This window comes from Pungitius pungitius, chromosome 10 (assembly GCF_949316345.1).
Source record: "Pungitius pungitius chromosome 10, fPunPun2.1, whole genome shotgun sequence".
In the NCBI taxonomy this organism is placed as follows: Eukaryota; Metazoa; Chordata; class Actinopteri; order Perciformes; family Gasterosteidae; genus Pungitius; species Pungitius pungitius.
Genome location: NC_084909.1, coordinates 17,131,236 through 17,153,674, shown reverse-complemented (window position 1 = coordinate 17,153,674; position 22,439 = coordinate 17,131,236). Strand labels below are relative to the sequence as shown.

The window sequence follows — 22,439 nt, the reverse complement described above, 5'->3', positions numbered from 1 at the left end:
CCCCGTAATTTAACTTAGATTAGGTTAGCAATGCACACAGAGAAAAAGGCACAACATGCATATCTAATGTACACTAACTTTAACATCGACGTGTAAAATAAAGTGTTTCTAACTATTCTATTGACTTTTAAAATGTATTTTGTATCGGGGAAGTTTCCAATCTATGTTAACAGCTCAGCCAATCACAGTAGAGTTGAGAGCTCCACGTCCCGCCCCTTTCACAGTGAAGCTTTTGTAACACAACTTTGGTATTACCGGAAATAACGCTGAGGACCATCGAAACTCGACGCAGGAGAATTTCTCACCAAAGAATTAAAATAAGGACGAAGAACCATGGTCTGATTGATAATAAAAGGTAGGTACTCTACTGTTGTGCTTTTACTTATTAAACGTTAGTTGATAAAGCCCACACCGAAGAGAAAGGCTGCTGTTGATATGATATATATAAGGGTTATCTGTGACATTAAGTTACTAGTTATGTAACGTTATCTTTATCTATCAATCGATTGATCTGTTACATGTTCATATATATAATTATATATATAACATATGTAACGTTAGTTGTTCTATATCTATGTTGTGTTGTCCTTGTTTCATTTCTTATATATTCCAGTTTATTAAATATACTGTTGAGACCAAAACGTATGCGTAGACATGAAGAATAAAGCTGATTCTGATCTAATAAAGATAACTGATTGTGATCTATCGATCTGTAACGCTCTACTATAGAAGCATACTTTTGCCACAAAAAAGGAAGGGTTAGAAAGTCGAAATTATGACTTAAGATATGCGCTGTAAACGTTCTACGGATACTTGCTCACTCTACCTGACCCTGGGCGTGACGTATGGCTCTCTACATGACGTATGGCTCTCTACATGACGTATGGCTCTCTACATGACGTATGGCTCTCTACATGACGTATGGCTATCTACGTGACGTATGGCTATCTACGTGACGTATGGCTATCTTTTTGATATCCGGTCCACATGACCGCAGTGTTCGGAGGGAGGTGTCGTTCGTGTTTTAACGTCGTTTCGCTGACGAGCTATTAAATAGTGAAGTCTGAATCTGTGAATACTTTGCTAACTTTACCGAACTCTCCCCCTTACATTCAGTATTCAAAGTATTTCATGATACTTATATTTAATCCAACAAAACATGAACAATAAATTAATTATCGATTAAGTATATAAAGTTAGGATATGATCTTGCTTAGTCACCCCCTTTACCAGTTGAGACAGTAAGGCAACTACCATTCTAAATGATTAGTAATAGGTAGTAATTAGTAATAAAAGTTGGCCAGTTGGTATGTTTCTATACTGATATTCTATTGCTCTAACTCAACCCATTTTGAATGAATTATTTGCGGTTGAATATTTTATCGTATTCTTTATTGAATTTTATTTTAACTCTTTCGATCAAAGATATCCTCTGTTCGTCCGGAGTTTCTTCATTTAGAACATAACAATGCAGAATGGGTTATTTTATTTAAGTGTAAGTACTTCTTTCAAGAATAAATATATGTTTATGTGAAGTTTATTTAAAGGAGGTATTCCTGATGATTCTGTAAGACTTGTATGCTACCATTACGATTATCTAAAGTGTATATTTTTATAACTGGTTTTGCTTCCCATCCCAGCTAGCTCCTATGTGGTCCGGAAGATAAGGGCTTCCATCGCTGCTGGAGAGCAGCTGGAGAAGCCCAAAATCACACCACGTAGAGCTAGTGGTAAGACTTCTGCAAAGTTTAAGAGAGGAATAAACCTTTTGTGTAATGAATTTACAGATAACTGTATATCATCATTAATTCACTCTTGGTTTTAAAGTTATCTAACCATTATCTCCTGAAGGGATGAAGATATGATCACTGTCTTTTCCACTGCAATCCTGCTGGATCTTGGCAATCACAATTACTCGAATGCCATAAATACATTCATGCTAGTGCAATAATGTCCCTCACTAGCGCATATTTCTGCTTTTTCTGCAAAATTACCTTGTAGTTATTAACTTGACTTTTTATTTTAGCACCTGTGTTGTTGGCTGTGGATGTTGGATCGCTGAAGTAGCTTTGGAGTTATTCTGTGATGTTTTCCTCATCATTTTTTTATCTCACTGATCAGCAGTTGAGCTTCTCATTTTGTTGCATTATGTACAATGCAAATAAAGAAGTTCTATTCTGAGCCATGAGCTTAGGTGAATTAAAAATGTTATTCTGGACATGTCTCTGAATAACATGGCTTTCTCTATTCTACTTAGCTGAAATGAAAGCGGAGGATGGGTTGGGCGGAGGCGCCCCGTTTGTGGCTCTGATTCCAGCTCCGAAAGATGTCAGCGGGGCGCAGGGCTCGAGGGGCCCCTCAAAGACAGCTGGGCAGAATTGTGGCTCCTGACGTTAAAGACCCTGGACACTGGAGACGGTCACTGCAATAGGAAAATAGAATTCCTCATCTTTGTATACAGTATTTACTTTGAATGACGCAGAAAATTCTCAGTACACACAGAATCATTTAGATGCAACGGTCAACTTTAAGTTGTTCAAACTAAAATCTTCCAAACAAACTCATCAAGACCCTAATGTCACTGTTTTCCTGTGTCCATGCTGCTCCCAGGGGACAACGTCTAGCTCTTACCGACACATATTCACGCCCAGCTTTCACTTTCCGGAAGAAAAAGACGAATAACACTATTGTTGACTCGTTTGCCTTTGATGGGCCACACGGCACCTGAATGTAATGGACACATCCGTGTTATTAAATGTATGTGGTACTGCAGTGTTTGAAGGCAGGCTCACCAACCTCCTTCTGGGGGCCGAGCTCGCCTGATGTTTCTGTTGCTGTATCAATAAATACATAATAATATAAGAGCGTTGCTACATGGCTGATGTCTTTGTTCACATGTCTGAGTCATAATTTTTTTAGGTTGAGTGTAATCTCAAAGAAACTTTGATTTGCCAAAGTAGGAAATTCAGGTTTGAAAAAGGAATATTATTGATGGCAACAGCAGGGAACAGCTAATCGGGTTCAGCCACCATTAATCATACTAATAACACCTGTACTATTTCCTGCTATGATATGTTGAATGTTGTCCTTCACGAAAAGTCTACTTATTAAACACGAAAAAGAAAAACATCTATTTAAAGCAGGTGAAATAAGTATTGAACATGTCACCATATTTTTCCAAAGGAGCTATTGACATGAAATTTTCACCAGATGTTGGTAACAACCCAAGTAATACATACATACAAAGAAACCAAAACAAAGAAGTTCAGAAAGAAAGTTATGTGTAATAATGTGAAATGACACAGGGAAAAAGTATTGAACACATGAAGAAAGGGAGGTGCAAAAAGTAATCAGTAATTAAAAAACAATCCAGACCCTTGTCAGTGCAAATTAATATCAGCTGGTTCAGTCCCAACTGATGGCCTACAAAAAGGTCTCATTGCCAACGTGTCACACAAGACACGTCCACAAAACACAATGATGGCATTGGTTATAGGCACAAGGACCACTTGTGGAGAGCTTCAAAAAGAACTGCAATTATCAGGTACTGTTGTCTCAAAGAAAACCGTAACTAATGCACTCCACCGCCATGGCCTGTATGCACGCTCACCACGCAAGACTCAACTGCTGAAAAAAAAGCATGTTAATGGTTGTTTAAAGTTTGCGGCCCAACGTCTGGAAAAGCCAGTGAGATACTGGGAGAATGTAGTGTGGTCAGATGAGAGCAAAATTGAACTGTTTGGATGCCATAATACACGCTCTGTTTGGAGGAGAAATGGCACTGCACATCACCCTAAAAACACCATACCCGCAGTGAAGTTTGGAGAACATCATGGTGTGGGGGCTGCTTTTCAGCAAATGGTACTGGCAAACTTCACATAATTGATGGAAGGATGAAAGGGCAAATTGACAGAGACATTCCTAACAGAAATCTGCTGCCATCCACCAAGATGATAAGGATAAAATGAGGGTGGACATTTCAGCAAAACAATGACCCCATAGCCAAGGAAACTCTCAACTGGTTTCAAAAAAAGAAAATAAAGCTGCTAGAATGGCCCAGCCAATCACCTGACTTAAATCCCATTGAAACTCTATGGAAAGACCTGAAGATCAAGATTCATAGAGGTCCACTGAACCTTCAAGATTTGAAGACTGAAATATATGGAAATATATTTCCAGAGAAAAATGTTGACGTGTTCAATACTTATTTCACCCGCTGTATATAAAATGGTGAATGCTTTGAGTTAGACAATATTTTGTGTATATAAATGCTGCTGCAGTGAAATAATTTCCTCTTGCAGGATAAATAAATTAACTTCTCTATACGGTAACATGTCTTACATTTACATTTTCTAAAATAAATGATCAATAAAATGTATAACGCACAAATGTAGCGTCCATGCTAATCCCAAAGAATGGTCATGAATCACAATGATGATTTGACATAATAGTATGTTGTAGATTATATAGATCTATGACATCACTCATTAGAATATCACATTATACAATGACATCACTGTACCACCACTTTCCATCGTGAAGTGAAAAATTGTCTCATTAGTCTAGTTATCTAGTTACACATGTAAGTTCGTTCTTCAACATCTGGGGCAGTTCAGGGTTCAAGAAGACATCGCCATATAACCCACAAGCGCCCCACAGTGTTGTGAGTAAATTATTCATTATATTATCAATTAATTAACACAACGTGCCTTTCTACCGCACCAAGATCATTGTGATCCATATTTAGAACAGTATATTATTACTATTATAACAATAGTAGTAATATACAAAAGATACCTTCACTCTTCAAATTAGTTTACTTTCAAGAAATTACAGTTTACGGAGCACCCAAATGTATGAGTCAAACTACACAATCCATCACAGTTGTCAACACTAAGAACAGAGTGGGATTCAAGTAATATTTGTTACACTGAAATGCTCATAAAGATGGAATACATTTTAAATATTTAACTTCAAATAGTAATACGTTTTTGATCCTTTAATTTTTTAGCATTGAATCATGGGATGTTTCTATATGAGATACCAAGAGAGGCCACCTGTGTGAGTTTGCCCTTTCCATGGATGTCTTTATATCTTCCTCTGTACTATACTATACTAACTTTAGAAAGTGAATTGTGTAGCAGGTCGACTGGCAGAACTGAGCCAAATCTTGAGATACGACTTCTGCACCTTGGGTGAGTACCTGACTGAGAACAAAGAGTTAATGAGGACAACAAGGCGGAGCGGTGCGAGGTCGCAGCCAATCTCTGGGAAGAACCTCGAAGCGATGTGCTGAAAAAGGACTTCAGTCACCATCATTTCCATAACTATCCAACAAATAGCTGGGTCCGGGTGTGAATGTACAAAATGACATCACGGATAGCAGTGCATAATACTGGCCAAATAGATCAATAGTCCTTATCAAGATGTTCATCATAGTTAACACCGTAATCTTTAAAAGCCTTCAGAAATCTAGTCTGTTTCCACAGTGGACAAAGTGCATCAAAAGTGACATCCTGCAGTGCTCCCTATCCTTTAATGAGACAATTGTCTCCAGGGAGACCACATGCATGCATATACCTGCCGGCTCATGGAGAGGTAACATTAAGATGGTGACATTACCAGAACCAAAGCCTAGTTCCGGTTCTGAAAGGTTAAGTGACATCGGGGAAGACATCAGGGAAGACATCAAGGGTGTACCGGGATGTCCGCTCCTCCAGGAGGTCAGCTGCACAAACTGAGACCTCCGCTGTCTACAGTGATCCAAGGCAGTGTTGTGCTGAGCTGCTGACCTTCAGTCAGTCAGAGTAGAGGCTCCCCTCTGGAACGCCCTCGCCCTCCAAATCCGCCATGCTCCCACCGTATTATCATTCAAACAAGCCCTCAAAACCCACCTCTTCAAACTCGCTTTCAAATGCTAACCCCAACATAAGATATTCTCCAGTTCTATTATATTATTTTTTGGTGTTTCTGTCGAATTTCTCTTACCTGTACGTTTCTCTTACTTTGATTTACATTGTAAAGCATCTTTGGGTGTCCAGAAAAGCTCTATAAAAAATGTAAAGTATTATTATTGTTATAATGCTTTTCATGTGCAGAGGGGGTATTTTTGTTTTTATAATGATACCAGTAAACTAGTTATGTGGTGGGGTGCTGATAATTCATCAAATCATTGCCTTTATATCAAAGTTTTTCTCTCGTTTATGTGCAGTCAGGGTAATTCATCAAATCATATATTACTCTATATTAATGTTTCACCCAAACATGCTCAAAAGTAGTTTGGCCTAGTGAGCAAAACAATTATAATACCAGGGCTAACTGTTATAATAAATGCTCTCTACAACTTAATAGAAGTAAATAATGGTATGAAGCTTGTTTTTGCTACTGCTCTCCTCTCCAGTCCAGGAGGGGGCGGTAATGTTCCTATATGCTGGTAAAAGACAGAAGTAACGTTAGACATGGTGGGATTATAAGGGCATACATGCAAGTACTTAACGTTAACTAACAAGTCGTCAAAATCGGGCTTCATCAACTGACTGTTCCAACCCCTCATATTGTTAAGGGAAACACAATGCTATAGCCAGCTGAGGAGTGATTTTGTCCGGCTCGTTTTCTGTAATCTGCACTAACGTTGGAAGCAGCTAGCTAGCTGGTTAGCCATCTGCGGCTCCAGCTTCAAGTTACGCCCCTCGCTCGTGGTCACTTTTTCTCCACTGTCAGAATGAAATAGCTGTTAAACGCAATGAGGTCGCCCTTCAATTTACACAACAAGTAACAGAGGACGAACGAAGCACACTGCGCCGGGATAACGTTAAGCATTTTGGCTACAGCCACATCCAGGCGAATTGTTTCGACGTTAGCCGCAAATAATGTGACGTTGCGTTGGTAATAGCGACGGCTAGCTAACTGTTAGCAGCAACAACATTGAGGGACTGCGTTAGGAACGAAACTCTGGTTTGTTTTCTTATTTACAAATGCGAGCAAGCCGAGAGTGCATGTGAGAGCGGCGGCTAAAGCAATGACGTCTGTGGAAACGACGACGTCTCCTGAAGCGCCAGGCCCGAGCACCCGAAGCCCGCGGCAGAGGCTCCAGAAGCTGCTCGCTGTACCGGGACACGAGCCGAGCCGAGTGAACGACCTGCTGCTCCTCCGGCCCGACGCGCACGGCCACGCCGAGGACAGCGGATACAGGCATGTTGTGTTTTTCCACGGGGACATCCAGGTGAGTGAGATGGAGAGAATGAACACCGGGATGGGGCTCCAGGGCGGTGACGGAAGGATTAAGACCATCTTGAATGATGGGTTTCAGTGACTGGAAGGTGCCATTGTTAGAGTTTAATTAAAATAGTTAAATTTACTGACATCCACAATCAGCACGGACCGGTAACTACGACCCTGGGGGATAATGGCCTGTTGGAATTAAAAGATGCATGGTACTTCCCCGCAACTCCATCTGAAAGCCAATGTATTAAAAGGGGGCGTTATGGTAAGGTGTTAACTACAATATTACGCGCTTTAACCGTTGAACCAATGGTGTAACCATGGTTTAGACATTGGGGGGTCCAAATGAATACCGTTTACCGTCATTTTAAAGCGGGTATTGGGCTGGTGTGGGCAGGCGTGGTGTAACCGTGATCCAGGGTGTTCTCCTCTCTGGTTGGGCATTCAATAAACTGTTATAAACTGAGGGAGTAGAAGGGTTTGCAGTTGATGACACGACCCCCCCCCCAATGGAAGCGTGGTTACGCCGATGCGTTGAACAAACTCTTTGCACTAGAAGTCAGTTCAGTAGCGCAGCTTCTCCCGACGCTGTTTTTTCTCATTCGAATTCGAATATATTCTATCTTCTATATTCGAATATAGAATAATATAGAATATATTCGAATAGAGAATATTTGTTGACAGCCCTAGTTGTCTTGGAAGGGGGAAGCTACACTCCTTTAAGGCTCCCTGGCATGAGCTTTCTCCGAGTAGTGTGATACTCTGATAGTTTGAGCACAGCTTCCCGTCCCCCACCCCGTGCTGAGAACATCTTGGAGTGAGCCCTGCTTCCTGTGCCATCGGATGGTTTGCCAGAACCTCTTGGAGGTCAAACGAAAGTCCTTCTCCATGGCCTCCCTGAACTCCTCCCAGGCCGTTACCTCTCAGCTGCTACGAGAGACCCCTGAGCCAACCATCCCCCAAAAGCTTGATGGCTTCTCTCACCCCTGGTGTCCAGCACTGGATTCTCAGGTGGCTGCCACAACAGGAACCAATGCCCCTTGATACCAGATGCCCAAACCACCTCAACTGGCTGTTTTCCACACAAGGGGCAGCGGCTCTACTCGGATCTCTAAGGGAGACACCAGCCCGAGAGCTTCAGGAGCTTTGCATTCCGGCTCAGCTCTCTTTTCATCACAACGGTGCGGTAAAGCGAGTGCTATACGGCCCCCGCTGCTCCGATTCTCTGGTCAAGCTCACACTCCATCTTCCCCTCACTCGTGAACCCCGAGGTACTTGAACTCCTTCACTTGGGGTAAGGACACATTCCCTACCAGGCAATCCATCGGTTTCCTGCTGGGAACCATGGCCTCCGCTTTGGAGGTGCTGATCCTCATGAGAGTTGTAGATCGCAGACCGAACAGGTTGGATAAGTTGATAAGGGATTGAGTATGCATACTCAATTGTGTATATTGTTTATTATATGGTACATTGTTTGTGAGTGCATACTCCATCAAACGCACAGTGTTAATTGATATTTGCATCACATATTTCACATTGTTGCATCTTTGAATAACGCCTCTCTCTGCGTGTCTGTTTCAGAACTTCGAGGAGGAGATGGCGCTGCAGCCCGAAGGAGCCCAGTGGCTCTCCTGGAGCCTGGAGCAGGTCGCCCTCTCCCTCGGCCGGCGTTACCCGGACCGGCACATTTGGGTGGTGCGAGCCTCTCGCATGTATCTCCACAAGTTCAGCAGCTACCACAACTTTGTGGAGAGCAACATGTTCGGGGCCCCGGAGCACTCGCCGTACTCCGCTGACTCCGGTGCGTTTCTCCACCTCAGGTCTGTATCTCTACTGCTCACAGGTTACAGCTTCAACAACTGCTCGAATATTTGCTCGTGGTCCGATTGGTCTGCGTTGTTAAGCACTTGTTTAGCCACTTGGGGGCAGCAAACGACACATTTTAAAATGTTTATTTACACACCAGTAGACACAAGGGAACATTTTCCATTATTCAGAAGATATGCTTCTGTCCACCTGATGAATGTTATTCTAATATTCCCTCTATCCAATCGACTTGGCTTCTCCTTCTCATCCCGGCTCGGCAAACGTGCAACCGATTACGCCACGACGAGCGAGTCACACTAAGTCAAGCTGCGCTTTTTCACTTAGCCTCGATATCTTTATTCTACTTTTGTGCAGTAGTCCCCAGGTCTTCACCATCTCCTGGTGCTAATGTCTGCATATTTAGCTGATAAATGTTCCTCTTCTTAGTTTAAGTTTTAAGGTTTTCCAGTCCTTTTATGCACAATATAACAATTTAAACATCGTTATCAAAGTGGATAATTAGTACTAAATCATTATATCAAAATTAGAATGACACAGATTTGAACAGATAAAGTGTAAGCTGCTTCTCCATACTTCAACATGTTATTTAATGGACTACGACTGAGTTGAGATTTAATTCATGATTCAGTTCTACGGTTTTATAGTTTAAGTTTAGATTTGATATGATAATGTGTTTATGTTTATGATCATGTTTTCATACACCTTTTCAGTTATGATTTAATTAATCATAAGCCAGTTAGTTATAACATTGCTCATAGTGAGACAGCTTACAATACGACTCGGCTGCATCTGCCCTTGAGCTACAGTAGTGGCTACTTGAATCATAAGACCAGAAGGTTTCTTCTAAAAGGACCACCGAGTAGAATCTTCACCTCCTAGTTTTGTCCGCATGCTGACTATGCTTTGAGTGTAAGCGTTTCTGATGGCAGGGCCCTGCTGAGCCACGGCATGGAGCGAGCCAACGTCCCCGACCCTCCCCAACCGCAGGGAGGCGCCCACAGCCTGACGCTGGTGGGCTTCAGCAAAGGCTGTGTGGTGCTGAACCAGATGGTGCATGAGCTGGCCGGGGCCCGAGCAGACCTGCAGATGTCGCTCTTCGTGGAGGCCGTGTCAGACATGTACTGGCTGGACGGCGGGCACCCGGGAGGCAGCGAGACCTGGGTGACCGACAAGCAGCTGCTGAAGGAGCTGGCCTCCAGCGGGGTGTCGGTCCACGCCCACGTGACCCCTTACGAGGTGAGCGACCCGATGCGGCCCTGGGTGGGCCGCGAGCACGGACACTTTATCAAGTGCCTGGAGGAGTTCGGGGCCAGGCTGAATAAGAAGCTGCACTTTGAGGATGAGCCCGCCTCCATCGAGAACCACTTCAGGATCATCCAGGAGTTTTGAGCTCGTCCGAGAGCACTTACAGGCCGTTTGAGTGTCCTTCCTGCTGAGCATGTGACTTGTGTGTTCTTCCTTTAACCTTGGAATGATTGGGGGTCATGTAGAAACATGAGGGTGTATACTTATGTGACTTATGTTTAGACATTTCTTTTATGGTTTGATATGGAACCTTAAAAGGTGCAATAAGATAAGACCAGAATTTTAGGTTCAACCACTCTACAGATTGTCATAAACATCTTTAAAAGGGGAACCCAACCGCTCTGATTGGGCTTCCATTCCACAGCAGTTGCCCAACTTGATTTGTTTAATGGTCTTAAATAAAAAAGAAAACATTCCATTGTCATTTCTTTTAGTTAGAGCCCAATACTAAATTGTCCAGTCATTTAGGACCTTTTTGTTCAAAATGTCATTCAGCCGCACTCTGTATTGACTGTTCATATATCTTGAGTTGAAAAGATATTTGAACTAGTTTGTAACTAATAATGCAGAAATGCAACACAATCGCACACCTTGTATTGTAATGTGTGACTCTTTTCTACTTGTTCCTATGTCACCGTGATGTCAGGAAGCTCACGCAGCGTCTGTGCACCACGCTCATGATGTCTGGAACTCATCTTAATGAATGTAACTTCAAATCATTCCATGTTTAAATCTTGCACCAGGACGTGTAAGGAGGTGAATTGCAAGTGCACACCCATGAGAACTGTTATGGTTTAAGTGCTTCCTAGAGGGGTAGCCAATGCTGGAGAAGAACACTAGTGGAGGCAGCTGTGGAGCAGGGACTCTGGAGTTGAGGTTAAATGGCTGTTTTTGTTAAAGGGGTCTGGGTTGAAAGGTGCTCCCAATTTTCTCCAGATATATAGTTCCAGCTTGGGTGGCAACAGAATGGGGAAAAAGTAGGCTATTGACTAAGACCGCATAAAAACAAACACATGAACTACTCCAGATATTTTCTACAACCTTTAATGAGGGTTTTCAGTCTGATGATGCCTACATATTAGCCTGCACTTGATCAGAATACAGTTAGGATTATGTATTTTATTTATGTATTGTTTTAGTCATTTCAAATGCAATCAGAATGCTGACAAATAAAATAAAGGAAATAATATAAAACACAAAATAAACATACATCTGAGACTTCTTTGCTTGTGGCTGCTCCGAACCCTCGGTATCCTTTGTCTCCGCACAGAGCACGATGGTACTGCTGCTCCGCGTCGAGCAGAAAGGTCCGACCCAAGCCAATGAGCGCGCACACACACACACACACAGCTGGAATGGACATGGTACAACAGCTGTACAAACACCACAGCATATAGGTCATGTTCAAGTGACGAGATGGGGGGGGGGCAAACATAAGGCGCTTTGTGCCTTCCCGGCACCCTGCAGTGAGATCCCTGACATCACTGCACGGCAGACCCCCCCCCCCCAGTATTCTCTCACTCGTCATAACTTGTTTGGACACACAACAGGAAAGAGGAACCAACACTTGTTTCTGTACAACTGAGCTCATGAAATTTAGACAAGAGAAACTTCCTGTATGAAGAGATTAAATCAAGACACCCGTTTGATGTTTCACAAAGTAGTTGTGAAAGTACTCACTTCCTTATACAGCAGCAAGAGAGAGATGTTGCCATCACAATCACCTGATTCTCACACAGATGTTCTTTCCAGCTGCTCGGACCAACCAAATTCAAGCTGGAGTGGCTTCTAATAGAACTCTGTGATATTAAATGACCTGCTGAGATGAATAGATCTTTTACAGTGTGTTGCTCCAGATTGAGGGTGAAGCATAGAGATGAGAGCATGGCCGTGGCTGGAGGCGCCCTGCTGCCACACAGAGGCCATTGTACCCGCTGAGGACACAAAAACACTAAGTGGTGTGACTGTACTCGACACCTCAGAACAAAAAGAGGAATGTTTCACTGGAAGTTAAGAGCAATCCATTTTTTTCTGTCATTCAAGTGAACAAAGGTTGGTAGATCCTGTCAATCGATAGCACCTTGTATTTTCACATTATGCAGTGGTCCCATCACATCCGACTCTAAAACAACGCTGAATCCATCATTCCCACTTCCTGGTCCCTCATGCCCACATAAACACTAACGTTTCCTTCAATCCCTTCCTCCAGGACAAATCTCCTGTCCTTAATCCTCTTCCTCCTGACTTTACTTCCCACTACCACAACTAGCTCATCCTTCTTCCATCTTCTCATTCCACTGAAGTCCAACATTTCAATTTATTATTCATCACACTGTGACCACAGCTTGTTTTAAATAACACCGTAATCAGCCTCTCCAACCACAATCAACACTTACTCATACGATTATTTACACACAAATAAAGTAGAAGTCCAGCACATAAATAATAATAACAACAAAAAGCCAGTAAGAATAACGTTAAGAATGGAACACAAAGTGAGCAGAGAGCAAGCAGCATGCCCTGAGATCAACACAACAGTGTTACTTGTGACTGAAAGGACACTGAATGGCTTTAGGGCAAAGAACCTCTAAGAAGGACACACACACATACAGAACTTCATCTTCTGCTTATGGAGTAAGTGCTAGAGAGCAGCTTCTCTTCTTCCAGCTGACAAAGAGGAAGCTGCAGCTCGCTGAGGAAATCATTGGGTAAGTGCGGGCGTGGCACGTGAGCGACTGCGTCACTCACCGGGGTTTATCTTTCTCACTATAGAAAGATGCCGAGATGATTTGTTGCTGGTGTTAAAGTGGGAGGCTCTCTATGCTCATGTGTGACCTACTCAAATGAGTTGGATCCATTAAGAGCAATAAGTAATGTGCTACTTGTCTTTAACGTCAGCTTGGATGCGAAAGAGCACCGAGCTCCGACGGCACCTTCACCAGAATAGTGAGAGCACAAAGTGGGACTCAAAAGGGTAAGCAGTCCCCAGTTATCTTTAACATGTCGCACTTCCTCATTGCCCACGGTCACACACTTCTGCTGAACACTCCACTTCCGGCCTTAAGGCAGAGCGCTTTTCAACGTGAAAAAGACCGATTTCAAAATGCACAAGAGAGGTATTGCATAGAGTTCCCTAGTAATGTCCTACATTAGTTCTCATCAGTTCGGGAACAACACATAATGGAACTAAACTAAACTACCAGGGACTTCCACAATGAGAGGAATGAAATACTTCAAGTTAAACACACCGCATCTGGAAGGAACAGTCTTCTAGACAGCGATGAACTGAACATTTTTGCTGGTTATCTTTGGTCTGAGTGGCTGATCTTAGATTTAGTAAATTAGTGAAATATTACAGGTTTTGAGTGGTGCAGGCTGGTTTTCTGGAGTTTTTTTTTAAAAATAAGTTAAAAGCTGACAGGGGAGAAGCGGGCTCCCCGACCTCATACTTCCATCCACCCCAATGTTCCTTTTGCCTCTTCTCTACTTCAAAAGTCGCCGTCTCCCGCGGCGGGCCTTTCCTCGTCGAAGCGGAACTTTTTGGCGTGTGAGTGGGGCGACTCCAGGAAGTTCTCCTTGTCTTCGGGGTCCTCGGGTGGGGCAGCCCACTTTGTGCCGGAGCTCCTGTCGCGCAGGGTGCGGGTGGTGGGGGCTGGCTCGGGGCTCAGACAGAGCTGCCACAGCCAGGGGTGACTCATGCACTCGGCAGCACTGGGCCGGTCCCTGGGGGAAGGGGGGGGGGTGACACAGTGTTAAACACCTGCAGGCCAACCCTGCACTTCATGAAGTTAACAATCGTCATTTTCAAACATCGTCATTAGTGAACCTGGTCCATTGTTGTCCATGCTTTTGTATCTTGGGAACATGACTTCAGAACTGTGGTGTCACGTATTAACAGACTGGCTGCAATGTGTTCCATTGTCGGACTTCTTTTTCCACAGACGGGCTCTGATTGTTGATACAGAACATTATGCAAAGAACCCTATGAAGAAATTAAAATATTTCTACTTCTTTATTCTCATTACTGTGGGTTTTGATAAACACGTTACATCCACAATGTGAAAATCAGCTTAATGTCACCCATAACGTTTTTCTTTAGCTAATGCTACGCCAGGCCTTCTGTCCTCTCTCCAAGCCAAACCGTTGTCGTTTGGCAACCAGTCACATGACAATAACAAACAGAGCGGGGCCAGCCAAAGGTAAAGAAAATGGATCAGGGTCTCTGTAGGGTCGTTATGTTGTAATCTAATGGTCTGAGCCTAAGTGGAAAAACATCTGCGCTCACGCACACACACCCACACACGCACACACACTTACTCTGGCGTTTTGACCAGCAGCTTGCGGACAAAGTCCACAGCCAGCTCAGACACCCTGGAGAAGGCCTCCCTGCTGTAGTCCACGTTGACCTGGGACACGTTGAGGTACGTCTCCTGCTTGTCGTCCCCGGCGAACGGAGACTCGCCCGTCACCAGCATGTAGGCGATGACACCCACACTCCTGAAGAACACACAAACACGCATGCATGGGGAACAGTCAAAACCCAGGGGCTTCTGAGGGCACACGGGGGACTGATAAAGACATAATGACACGTAAACTTCATAATGGTGGCCACCACAAAAATGAGAACAAACACTCAAATGATGCAACAGCTGTTAGCATTTGCTGAGCTGCTTTGTGGTTTGTGGCTCTCCGCTACAATGGCTCCTTTTCACTTAATAACCACTTTGGTTTAGAGTGAAAACATCAAATGACACGACTCACCATAGGTCTGTCGCTGTCGTGATTGGCTCATAATTCAGGATCTCAGGAGCTGAATGAGGACATAAAAAACACAATATTTTATATATATATATATAAAAAATATTCAGTTGTTCAGGTATGTTGTTGTCATTTAATTTCCCGTCTACTGATGCTTCTGTTGTGGCTCTGTTTACTACGTTACTTTTAGTAAGTGACCTTTTGCACTCTAAAGAACTCTAACCACTAGTCAGTATCCATAAAGAGACGTAGTTTGTCCTGACTGGCGGCCATGCTGGTGACGGCAGGCCCAGCCCGATGTCTTGAGTCATCAAAGCGTGTTTTATGAACATCACCGTACCCACATACTCCGGAGTGCCAAGTATCTCTCTGAGCTCTCCGGCCGCACCCAGTCTGCGAGACAAGCCGAAGTCCACGATCTTGATGTCTCCCGGAGGAGACAGGCTGGTCAGCAGGATGTTCTGGGGCTGAGAAGAAAACGTGGGGTGAACATTGGGCAGAGTACTGGAGAGATAAGACACTCTGGCCTTTAAACTTCAACCCTATTACGGAACTGAAGGCTTTTGAACACTTAATCAATAATGAGTTGTTTACCTTTCTGCAGCATGATTATTGGTTTAAGTGCTGGAAGTTTACTGGCCATATGACACTGTGTAAACACTATTTCATTATTGCTTCATTCTCAAGAGAAGTTGAGAACATAAGGGAAGTGCTTGTTCTCCTTACACCAAAAACACACGTATCAGCATCAGCTGTGTTTAAATGACTGGTCAGTTCTCAGTTCTCAGACACTGGTTTCCTTACAGTGCTTTCTCACGCTGCCTTAACCCTCCTGTACTGGGTCATGAAAATAGGACATTGGGGTTTTCAATCCACAACTTCCCTAAAAAAGGAATGCGCATTCAAGCACTTTGAGGGGCGAGTTAGTGGCAAGGTTAGTGCCCACAAAAAATAGATTCCTTCATCTCCAGCCACTCTCATGCGTGTCATTTTCTGTGTGTGTGTGTGTGTGTGCAAACCTTCAGGTCCAAGTGCACCAGGTTGCTCTGGTGCAGATGGTGGACTCCCTCCAGCGTCTGCCTGATCAGACGGGTGATCTGCGCCTCCGGCAGCAGCTCATCAGAAACGCAGTGGTCAAATATCTCTCCCCCGGCAGCACTGTACATAAAGAAAAACACACAGTGAATAAAGTAGTGTCTTTGTGCTTCGCAGGGTGGTGGTAGTGGCCAACCCTCAGCCAGGGGGCCTCTAGTTGGATCCTACATGTCCCAGCAAAGTGTTATTGAGCAAGAAAGCAGCCTCTCCTTCATGCTCACTCGCTATAAAGACCTGCAGCTGGGGGTGTCAGCCAAAGTTGAAGTTACATTCATTCATTCACACTCTGCTCCTGGTGGTTCATTCTGGCTCAAACATCGAGTTTCTTTTTGTATGCTACATAAGAACATGTCCATGCGGGTCAACTGGATGTGGAGATTCAGCCCAGCCCATACAGTCATTTGGCCTACAAGCCTGATTAACCTGTTGAACAATGAGCATTACACAAAAATAAAAAAGTCAGCATCTCTCAGCTGCTTAACGTTGGACAAACAGGACTTTGCCCTGACAGGATCGCTCTGCTCTTTGAGGTAGAATCATTTCGCTAGAGTGCAACAGATAAAGTCTCAACATATGCCACTGGCTGCGTTGTGAACTCACTACTCCAGCAGTAAGACGATGTCGTGATCCGTCTCGTACGCCGAGTGCAGGTTGACCACGCGGGTGTTGTTGCGGGCCGTCTCCAGGACGGCCATCTCGTGGATGACCTCTGCTCGGCAGTCGCGGCCTCGCCTCCTCTTCCGTAGGAACTTGGCGGCGAACACTTTCCCCGTGGCCTTCTCCACGCAGCGCCTTACCACAGCAAACTTCCCCCTAGGAAGCAGAGAGTTGCCGTGTGGGTAACTCCACTCTGGGATCTTGAATGAAACACTCAAATTCATTCCTCACACAAAAAATATATAACATTATCCAATTGGTTAAGTCTCGAGACTAGGATTTTTAGTATTGTGAAGCTTCGATAAAAAGTCTCAAATTAACATGTATCAAAAAAATGTTTTGGCCATAAAAAAACCCAGTCTTTCGTAATGAGGTAACTTTTTCTTGAACATTTACTACACTTAACAATAAATTGAATTCCTTTACGTTGGAATGCACCACACTTTTCTAGTCTTTTTTGACCAATCAGAGCAGATTGACCCATAAAGATGCAGGTACTCAAAAAAAGAGTGTTTCAGATGGGTTCAATCGGTGGAAGGACTTCTACACAGCGCCCCGTAATGACCGCAACAAAATAACTGCTATGAGTCATATATTTTCATGGAGTTTTAGCGTTTGATACACATCACCTTCATAGCTGATTGAACCACACAGCACTTTTAACTGTAAAGATATTAAAAGGAGCATGACATATACAGCAAAATTGTGGGACCTGAGAAAGACATATAATCTATGTGTACGTATATTATATATATATATATATATATATATATTCTAAGGAGCTGAGGATGATATATTAGTTAAGTTTTTTTTTTAAGTCAAGCAAAAAGCCCCATTGTGCAACTCGGTGGTTCTTTATTAGATCCTCCTTAGCCAGTAAATGCCAACACCTTTCCATTGCTCTAGTTAGGCCCTTCTAATGATGTAATCATTTCATTTTCTCGTGACGAATTCAACAAAATGCTGATGACGTTGATAGAACTGAAAGTTATTTTAAAAACATAAAGAACACTTTGAGCAAGCAATATTCCACTGTAAAAAGTCCCGGTTTAATATAAGAGTAAACTGAATATATTGAACGAATGCCTGAAAGCAGTCCAAATTAAAAGCAGAAACTGCCCTCATCTTGTTCTCCAAAACATTACACCGAACATCCTGTTACGGCCAATCACACCCAACATGTGTGAACAGAAGCAGCACAAACCATTTCTTCTTTCTAAAAGCCCGGTTTGCACATGTGCTTGTTTCCTTCCTCCTATTTTGAAATATGAATAATAATAGGTATGTGCGTGACACATTACTTCAAACACACCTCAGAGAGCTACGGATGTATGATCATGGACTGTCAGCCGTTGCCATGGCCACACACACACACACACACACACACACACACACACACACACACACTTTACAGTGGTGATGGCTCACAGTACAGAGTCCAAGTGCCCCTAACCATATGTGCTATTCATGTTTGCAAATACAGAAATGAAACTATGCGTATTGGTTAGATAAAGGTTAGTGTTTGCCCTAAGAAGAAGAAGAAGATCAGTCCTTTGTTAACTGGATGTGTTAACCAGAGGTGACGTTTGGCCTTTTCTAAATCTGTGGTGACAATGTAACAACAGCTGACCGAAGTTTAGTGTCAACACTCAACTATGAAACGATACAACGTGTGGTACTGGCACAATTATGGATACATTAAGAAGTTATTGATGAAGGTGACCTCGGAGTTGAATATGATGTTAATCTACATGTATGACCGAGTGTGGGGCTCTTCTTGCTATTGCACTGGTACAGCTTCCTCTATCAGTCAATAATTGCTTAACTTTAACGTGTTGTACATTTGTACCTTGTGACTCTAGCATGGTCATGAACCACCATAACTGCCAATTTTGTAATGGAACACTATATTGTACAATGGCTACATCCCACTTCTATGTAACTTAATGCCAGTACAACAGGGCATACCCCCCCCCCCCCCCGGCTCTCTCTCTCTGCTGTCCCGGGACATCCGTCGTATCAGCGGGACTCACCTCCCCAGCTCTCCGATGATGTCGTACACACTTTCCATCGGCTCCGTGCTGATGGGGGTGTGTATTTCCCCGAGCAGCCCCGCAGCGAGCCCGCTGCGACTGTCCAGCCGCCTCCGAGACATGTCCCCTGTGGCCTGGGTGACTTTACTGGTCCCAGTCCCGCTGCCAGCTACCCGGCTGGAAACGACTGCGCTGAACGCCGAGGAAAAGAGAGACGAACGAGGAAACGAGCCCGAGTGTTTGTCCGACGTGTACACTGCCAGCTCCGCGTCGGTTAGCCTACATGTTAGTGCTAGCTAAGCCGCTCGCCATGCTACGGATGAGTTTGGACTGCGTTGACGTTACCGACTGCGGTTAGCTTAACTGTCGCTAACTAAGTTAGCTCGATGGTCAATGTCGCCGTTCGGAAGTGAGTTAAACCGATTTCCCCTAAATTCCAACCGAAGAGGAGCGGTTAGTTCCACAGCGGCGTCCAGGGGAACGGTTATCTAAACTACAGCAGCGGACGGCTATTGGACAGCTTGCGAAGTTTATCTAGAGAGTTTTCGGTCTTTTTCTTTTTTACATCCTTCTGTTTGACACTTTGTCGACACGTCACGGCTCGGCGCATGCGCGGTACTGTTGTGTTTGAAAAAAAGGGAGGTGAAGTTATTTGAAAGGAGAGAACGGCCGCTGTGTTTAGACCGGAATCATTTACTCCCTCACGGAAGGGAGGATGAATATGCAGCTCACCACTAGAAGAACAGCTATAACCATATCGATATACTATACGGTTCAAATGTGAACTAGGTCAAATCTTTGACAAAATAAATTGAAATGTATCATTTTAGACTTTTCAAAATCTCCAAACTATGATGTAGTGTTTTACTTTTTAAAATACCAAATCCACATAAATTCAAAATAAAAAAATATGAGACCAGCCAAATTAAAAGTTAGTGTTTAACATGTGTTATTCATATTATTTATTCAAACGTACTTAGTGCATTTTTAAAAAATGTCAAAAATGAGTTTCCACATAAATCTGTCAATGACATGTATATTATTTTATTACTTGACAAAACATCTGCAGGGCACTGGAAGCCTCATATCTAACCCACAACACTAATTTCAGTATGTATTCAGATAAATGTTTGATGAATGGATATTTTTTAAATGTACGTATCTGTCCACATATTGTCTTTAAATGTTTAGGTTTAGGTAACTTTATAATTTAGCTTGAACCCTACATACATACAAAGGTATTTTAGTCATTACATTGCTACAAAACGATTGTATAATAAATGAGTCATGTATCATTATCAAAATTTGCCATTTGTTCTCTTTTATTACAATCATTGGGGTGAAATGGAGACACACACACACACACATACACACACACAGGAGCTTTGCATAGAGTGGAATTCTGAAAACCGGAGACGTGTCCTGTCAGAAATGTACTAGGAGAAATGAAGGTGCATCCGCCTTCATTTGCATGTGAAGCAAGTGATCAGTCTTACCAGGCTCCCGCAGCAGAAAAGCCTCAATATGGAAAATGTCAAACGGACTGTGAATGTGCATCCTATCGCGTGAGGCGTGGTCGCCCATGCCACAAATAGGATGAGCTGATGGTCTGAAAGGATTTGGCAGGAGCCAGAAGTGTGATGTGTTTTGTTAGACAGAGATAGAGAGCAGGCCTAATGGTTGCAAGCCCCAAACCTTTGGTACATTCGGTGCAAAATATATATTTATACACACAACAGGACGGACATACATATACATTTATATACAAAGAGACAAACAGGACCGCACACATGGTACACAAACATGTGCTCTCACGTTCCACAAAATCAAAACAGCCCTATTGATCCATCGCCGATTCACCAGCGATGAACCATGACCACCCACCTGTTACTAAGATAGGCAGACACGCACATGTGAAAGTAACAACACTTCCTTTGAGACATGCTGCCGAGACACTCGCCGTTCCACCGTCACAGAGAAAAAACAAACTATTGCATTCGCACGTCTTTCCCGGAGCTAAAATGAAGTGACTAAAGCACCTACATTTCCTTCGCCTTGTTCCCACGAGCACGAGGCTCCGGGGTGTGACGGTGCCAGGTAAGCGTGAGTCTGCATGCCTCGAGACAGACGCAACATAACCAGCGCCCTCGCCCCCCTTTTCTGAATGGATAGCGATATCCTCATGCAAAGAAAGCTAGTAAGGACGGTGTGTTGCACTATTTCAGCATGCAATATCGAGCTATAACACAACGCCATCTAGGGGCCTCCGGCTCGGCACGGCTCACAGAGCTGACCGGGGAGATCCCGCATGCAGTATTGGACTGGGTACGAGGGGTTGGGGGAGGTTGGGGGGCCTGGGCTATACCTCTCTCTGCCCTCTGGCTCTGTTCCAGTCCCCAACCCTCCCTGTAGTTTGGCTCCAACAGGACTCTGTACAGTATGTGTAATCTTGCATGCACCCCATAGAAAGTAGTGTTTGTGTGTATTTGTGTGCATGTAAGAAAGTGTGTGTGAGACTGAGCGAAATGGGTCCTCGTGTGGGGGATTTGGGACGTGCACTTGAGGGTTAGAGACATTTAATCACATGCTTATAAGACAAAACTATTGCCTGGCATGGACTTGAATGCCAAAAGTTCTGAAGTCTAAAATACTCAGACAGCCTCGAAGGCTGTTGCTTGTACCCCATCGACATGGTCGTCACACGCGGACCGGTCACTCAGAAAGGAGGGAGCTACTGGGCTTCTATGAAGGGAAATAGTGAAACCACAACCCCTCAACTATCTTTGATTTGTGAAACACATCGATCTGGTCTTCTTCTTTTCTTTGAAAGGAAAATCAAATTGCTTTCCTTATGAAATTTCACTTGATGGTCAGGAAAATCCAGTAGGCACTAAAAAGGTCCCACCACTGCATCCTGACCAGTTTCCTGGGGTGACACCAAGCTAATGTCTTTCAGCTTAGAAGGCCTAATCCGGTACATCAGAGGGTTGTGTTCTCCTTCCTCGAGCAACGGCGTCTCCTCCACATTCCTTTCTTCCCACTTAATGTCTCGTGAAATCCTCCTCAGGGGCCGAAGAGACTTGCTCGAGATTCATACATCTGGTCTCTTATTTGGTACATTCATCCCTTTCATAGGTTGGTGGGTAGGTAGGAGAGGGGGGGGCAATCGCATCAGTGCGAAGGACCTTGTCATACTTACGCGCCGTCCGTGAGAGAAAGTGCATCTGTTGCTCATGGCAACTGTGTGGACCAGTTTTGGTCTGACTCGAGTGGGTCAGTAAATGTGGGGCTGTGTCCCGCTGTAAGTGCCCCCCCCCCCCCCCCCCCCGCAGCGTCGCGGCTAAAGCTGCAACACTGTACGCACTTATTCATGGGTGTGTGTGTGTGTATGCAGACACGGGGCTGCCCGACTCAGGTGTGTCAGAGCCCCGATGATAATGCGTCACTAATCATTTGTGACACATTATTCAGCTTATTCGGCGACCAAAAGGGGGGGAAAAGCAAGGGGATTGTCAGTCTACAAACAGCTTTTGCATGTTTATC

At 43.9% G+C, this 22,439-nt stretch overlaps 2 protein-coding genes and 1 long non-coding RNA gene across 3 annotated transcripts; 2 read left to right on the top strand and 1 right to left on the bottom strand.

The window, feature by feature from the left end:
* The first annotated feature begins 196 nt into the window (after window positions 1–196).
* LOC134132813 (uncharacterized) lies at window positions 197–2,884 on the top strand. Its single transcript, XR_009956992.1, has 3 exons — window positions 197–355; window positions 1,641–1,730; window positions 2,258–2,884. It is a non-coding gene; the product is annotated as an uncharacterized LOC134132813 (long non-coding RNA).
* Window positions 2,885–6,064: 3,180 nt separating this feature from the next.
* Window positions 6,065–10,769, top strand: c10h2orf69 (chromosome 10 C2orf69 homolog). Its single transcript, XM_037489360.2, has 3 exons — window positions 6,065–7,222; window positions 8,803–9,041; window positions 9,978–10,769. The coding sequence occupies exons 1-3, from the start codon at window positions 7,019–7,021 to the stop codon at window positions 10,435–10,437; spliced, it is 903 nt and encodes a 300-aa protein (XP_037345257.2). The 5' UTR covers window positions 6,065–7,018; the 3' UTR covers window positions 10,438–10,769.
* A 612-nt stretch (window positions 10,770–11,381) lies between these two features.
* On the bottom strand, window positions 11,382–19,521 carry stk17b (serine/threonine kinase 17b (apoptosis-inducing)). Its single transcript, XM_037489359.2, has 7 exons — window positions 18,897–19,521; window positions 16,807–17,019; window positions 16,131–16,269; window positions 15,452–15,578; window positions 15,115–15,163; window positions 14,671–14,850; window positions 11,382–14,076 (listed from the first exon to the last, which is right to left on the bottom strand). Exons 1-7 carry the CDS (start codon window positions 19,016–19,018, stop codon window positions 13,842–13,844), a joined length of 1,065 nt encoding a protein of 354 aa, XP_037345256.2. The 5' UTR covers window positions 19,019–19,521; the 3' UTR covers window positions 11,382–13,841.
* Window positions 19,522–22,439: the final 2,918 nt, after the last annotated feature.

Excerpts from the sequence above, each read along its gene's own strand:
- c10h2orf69 (XM_037489360.2), top strand. The coding sequence starts at position 7,019 with ATGACGTCTGTGGAAACGACGACGTCTCCTGAAGCGCCAGGCCCGAGC. Across the intron at positions 7,223-8,802 it reads TTTTCCACGGGGACATCCAG|AACTTCGAGGAGGAGATGGC; the intron begins GTGAGTGAGATG and ends TGTCTGTTTCAG. Across the intron at positions 9,042-9,977 it reads GGTGCGTTTCTCCACCTCAG|GGCCCTGCTGAGCCACGGCA; the intron begins GTCTGTATCTCT and ends TTCTGATGGCAG.
- stk17b (XM_037489359.2), bottom strand. The coding sequence starts at position 19,018 with ATGTCTCGGAGGCGGCTGGACAGTCGCAGCGGGCTCGCTGCGGGGCTG. Across the intron at positions 15,164-15,451 it reads TGGCACTCCGGAGTATGTGG|CTCCTGAGATCCTGAATTAT; the intron begins GTACGGTGATGT and ends GTCCTCATTCAG. Across the intron at positions 14,851-15,114 it reads ACGACAGCGACAGACCTATG|GAGTGTGGGTGTCATCGCCT; the intron begins GTGAGTCGTGTC and ends TGTGTTCTTCAG.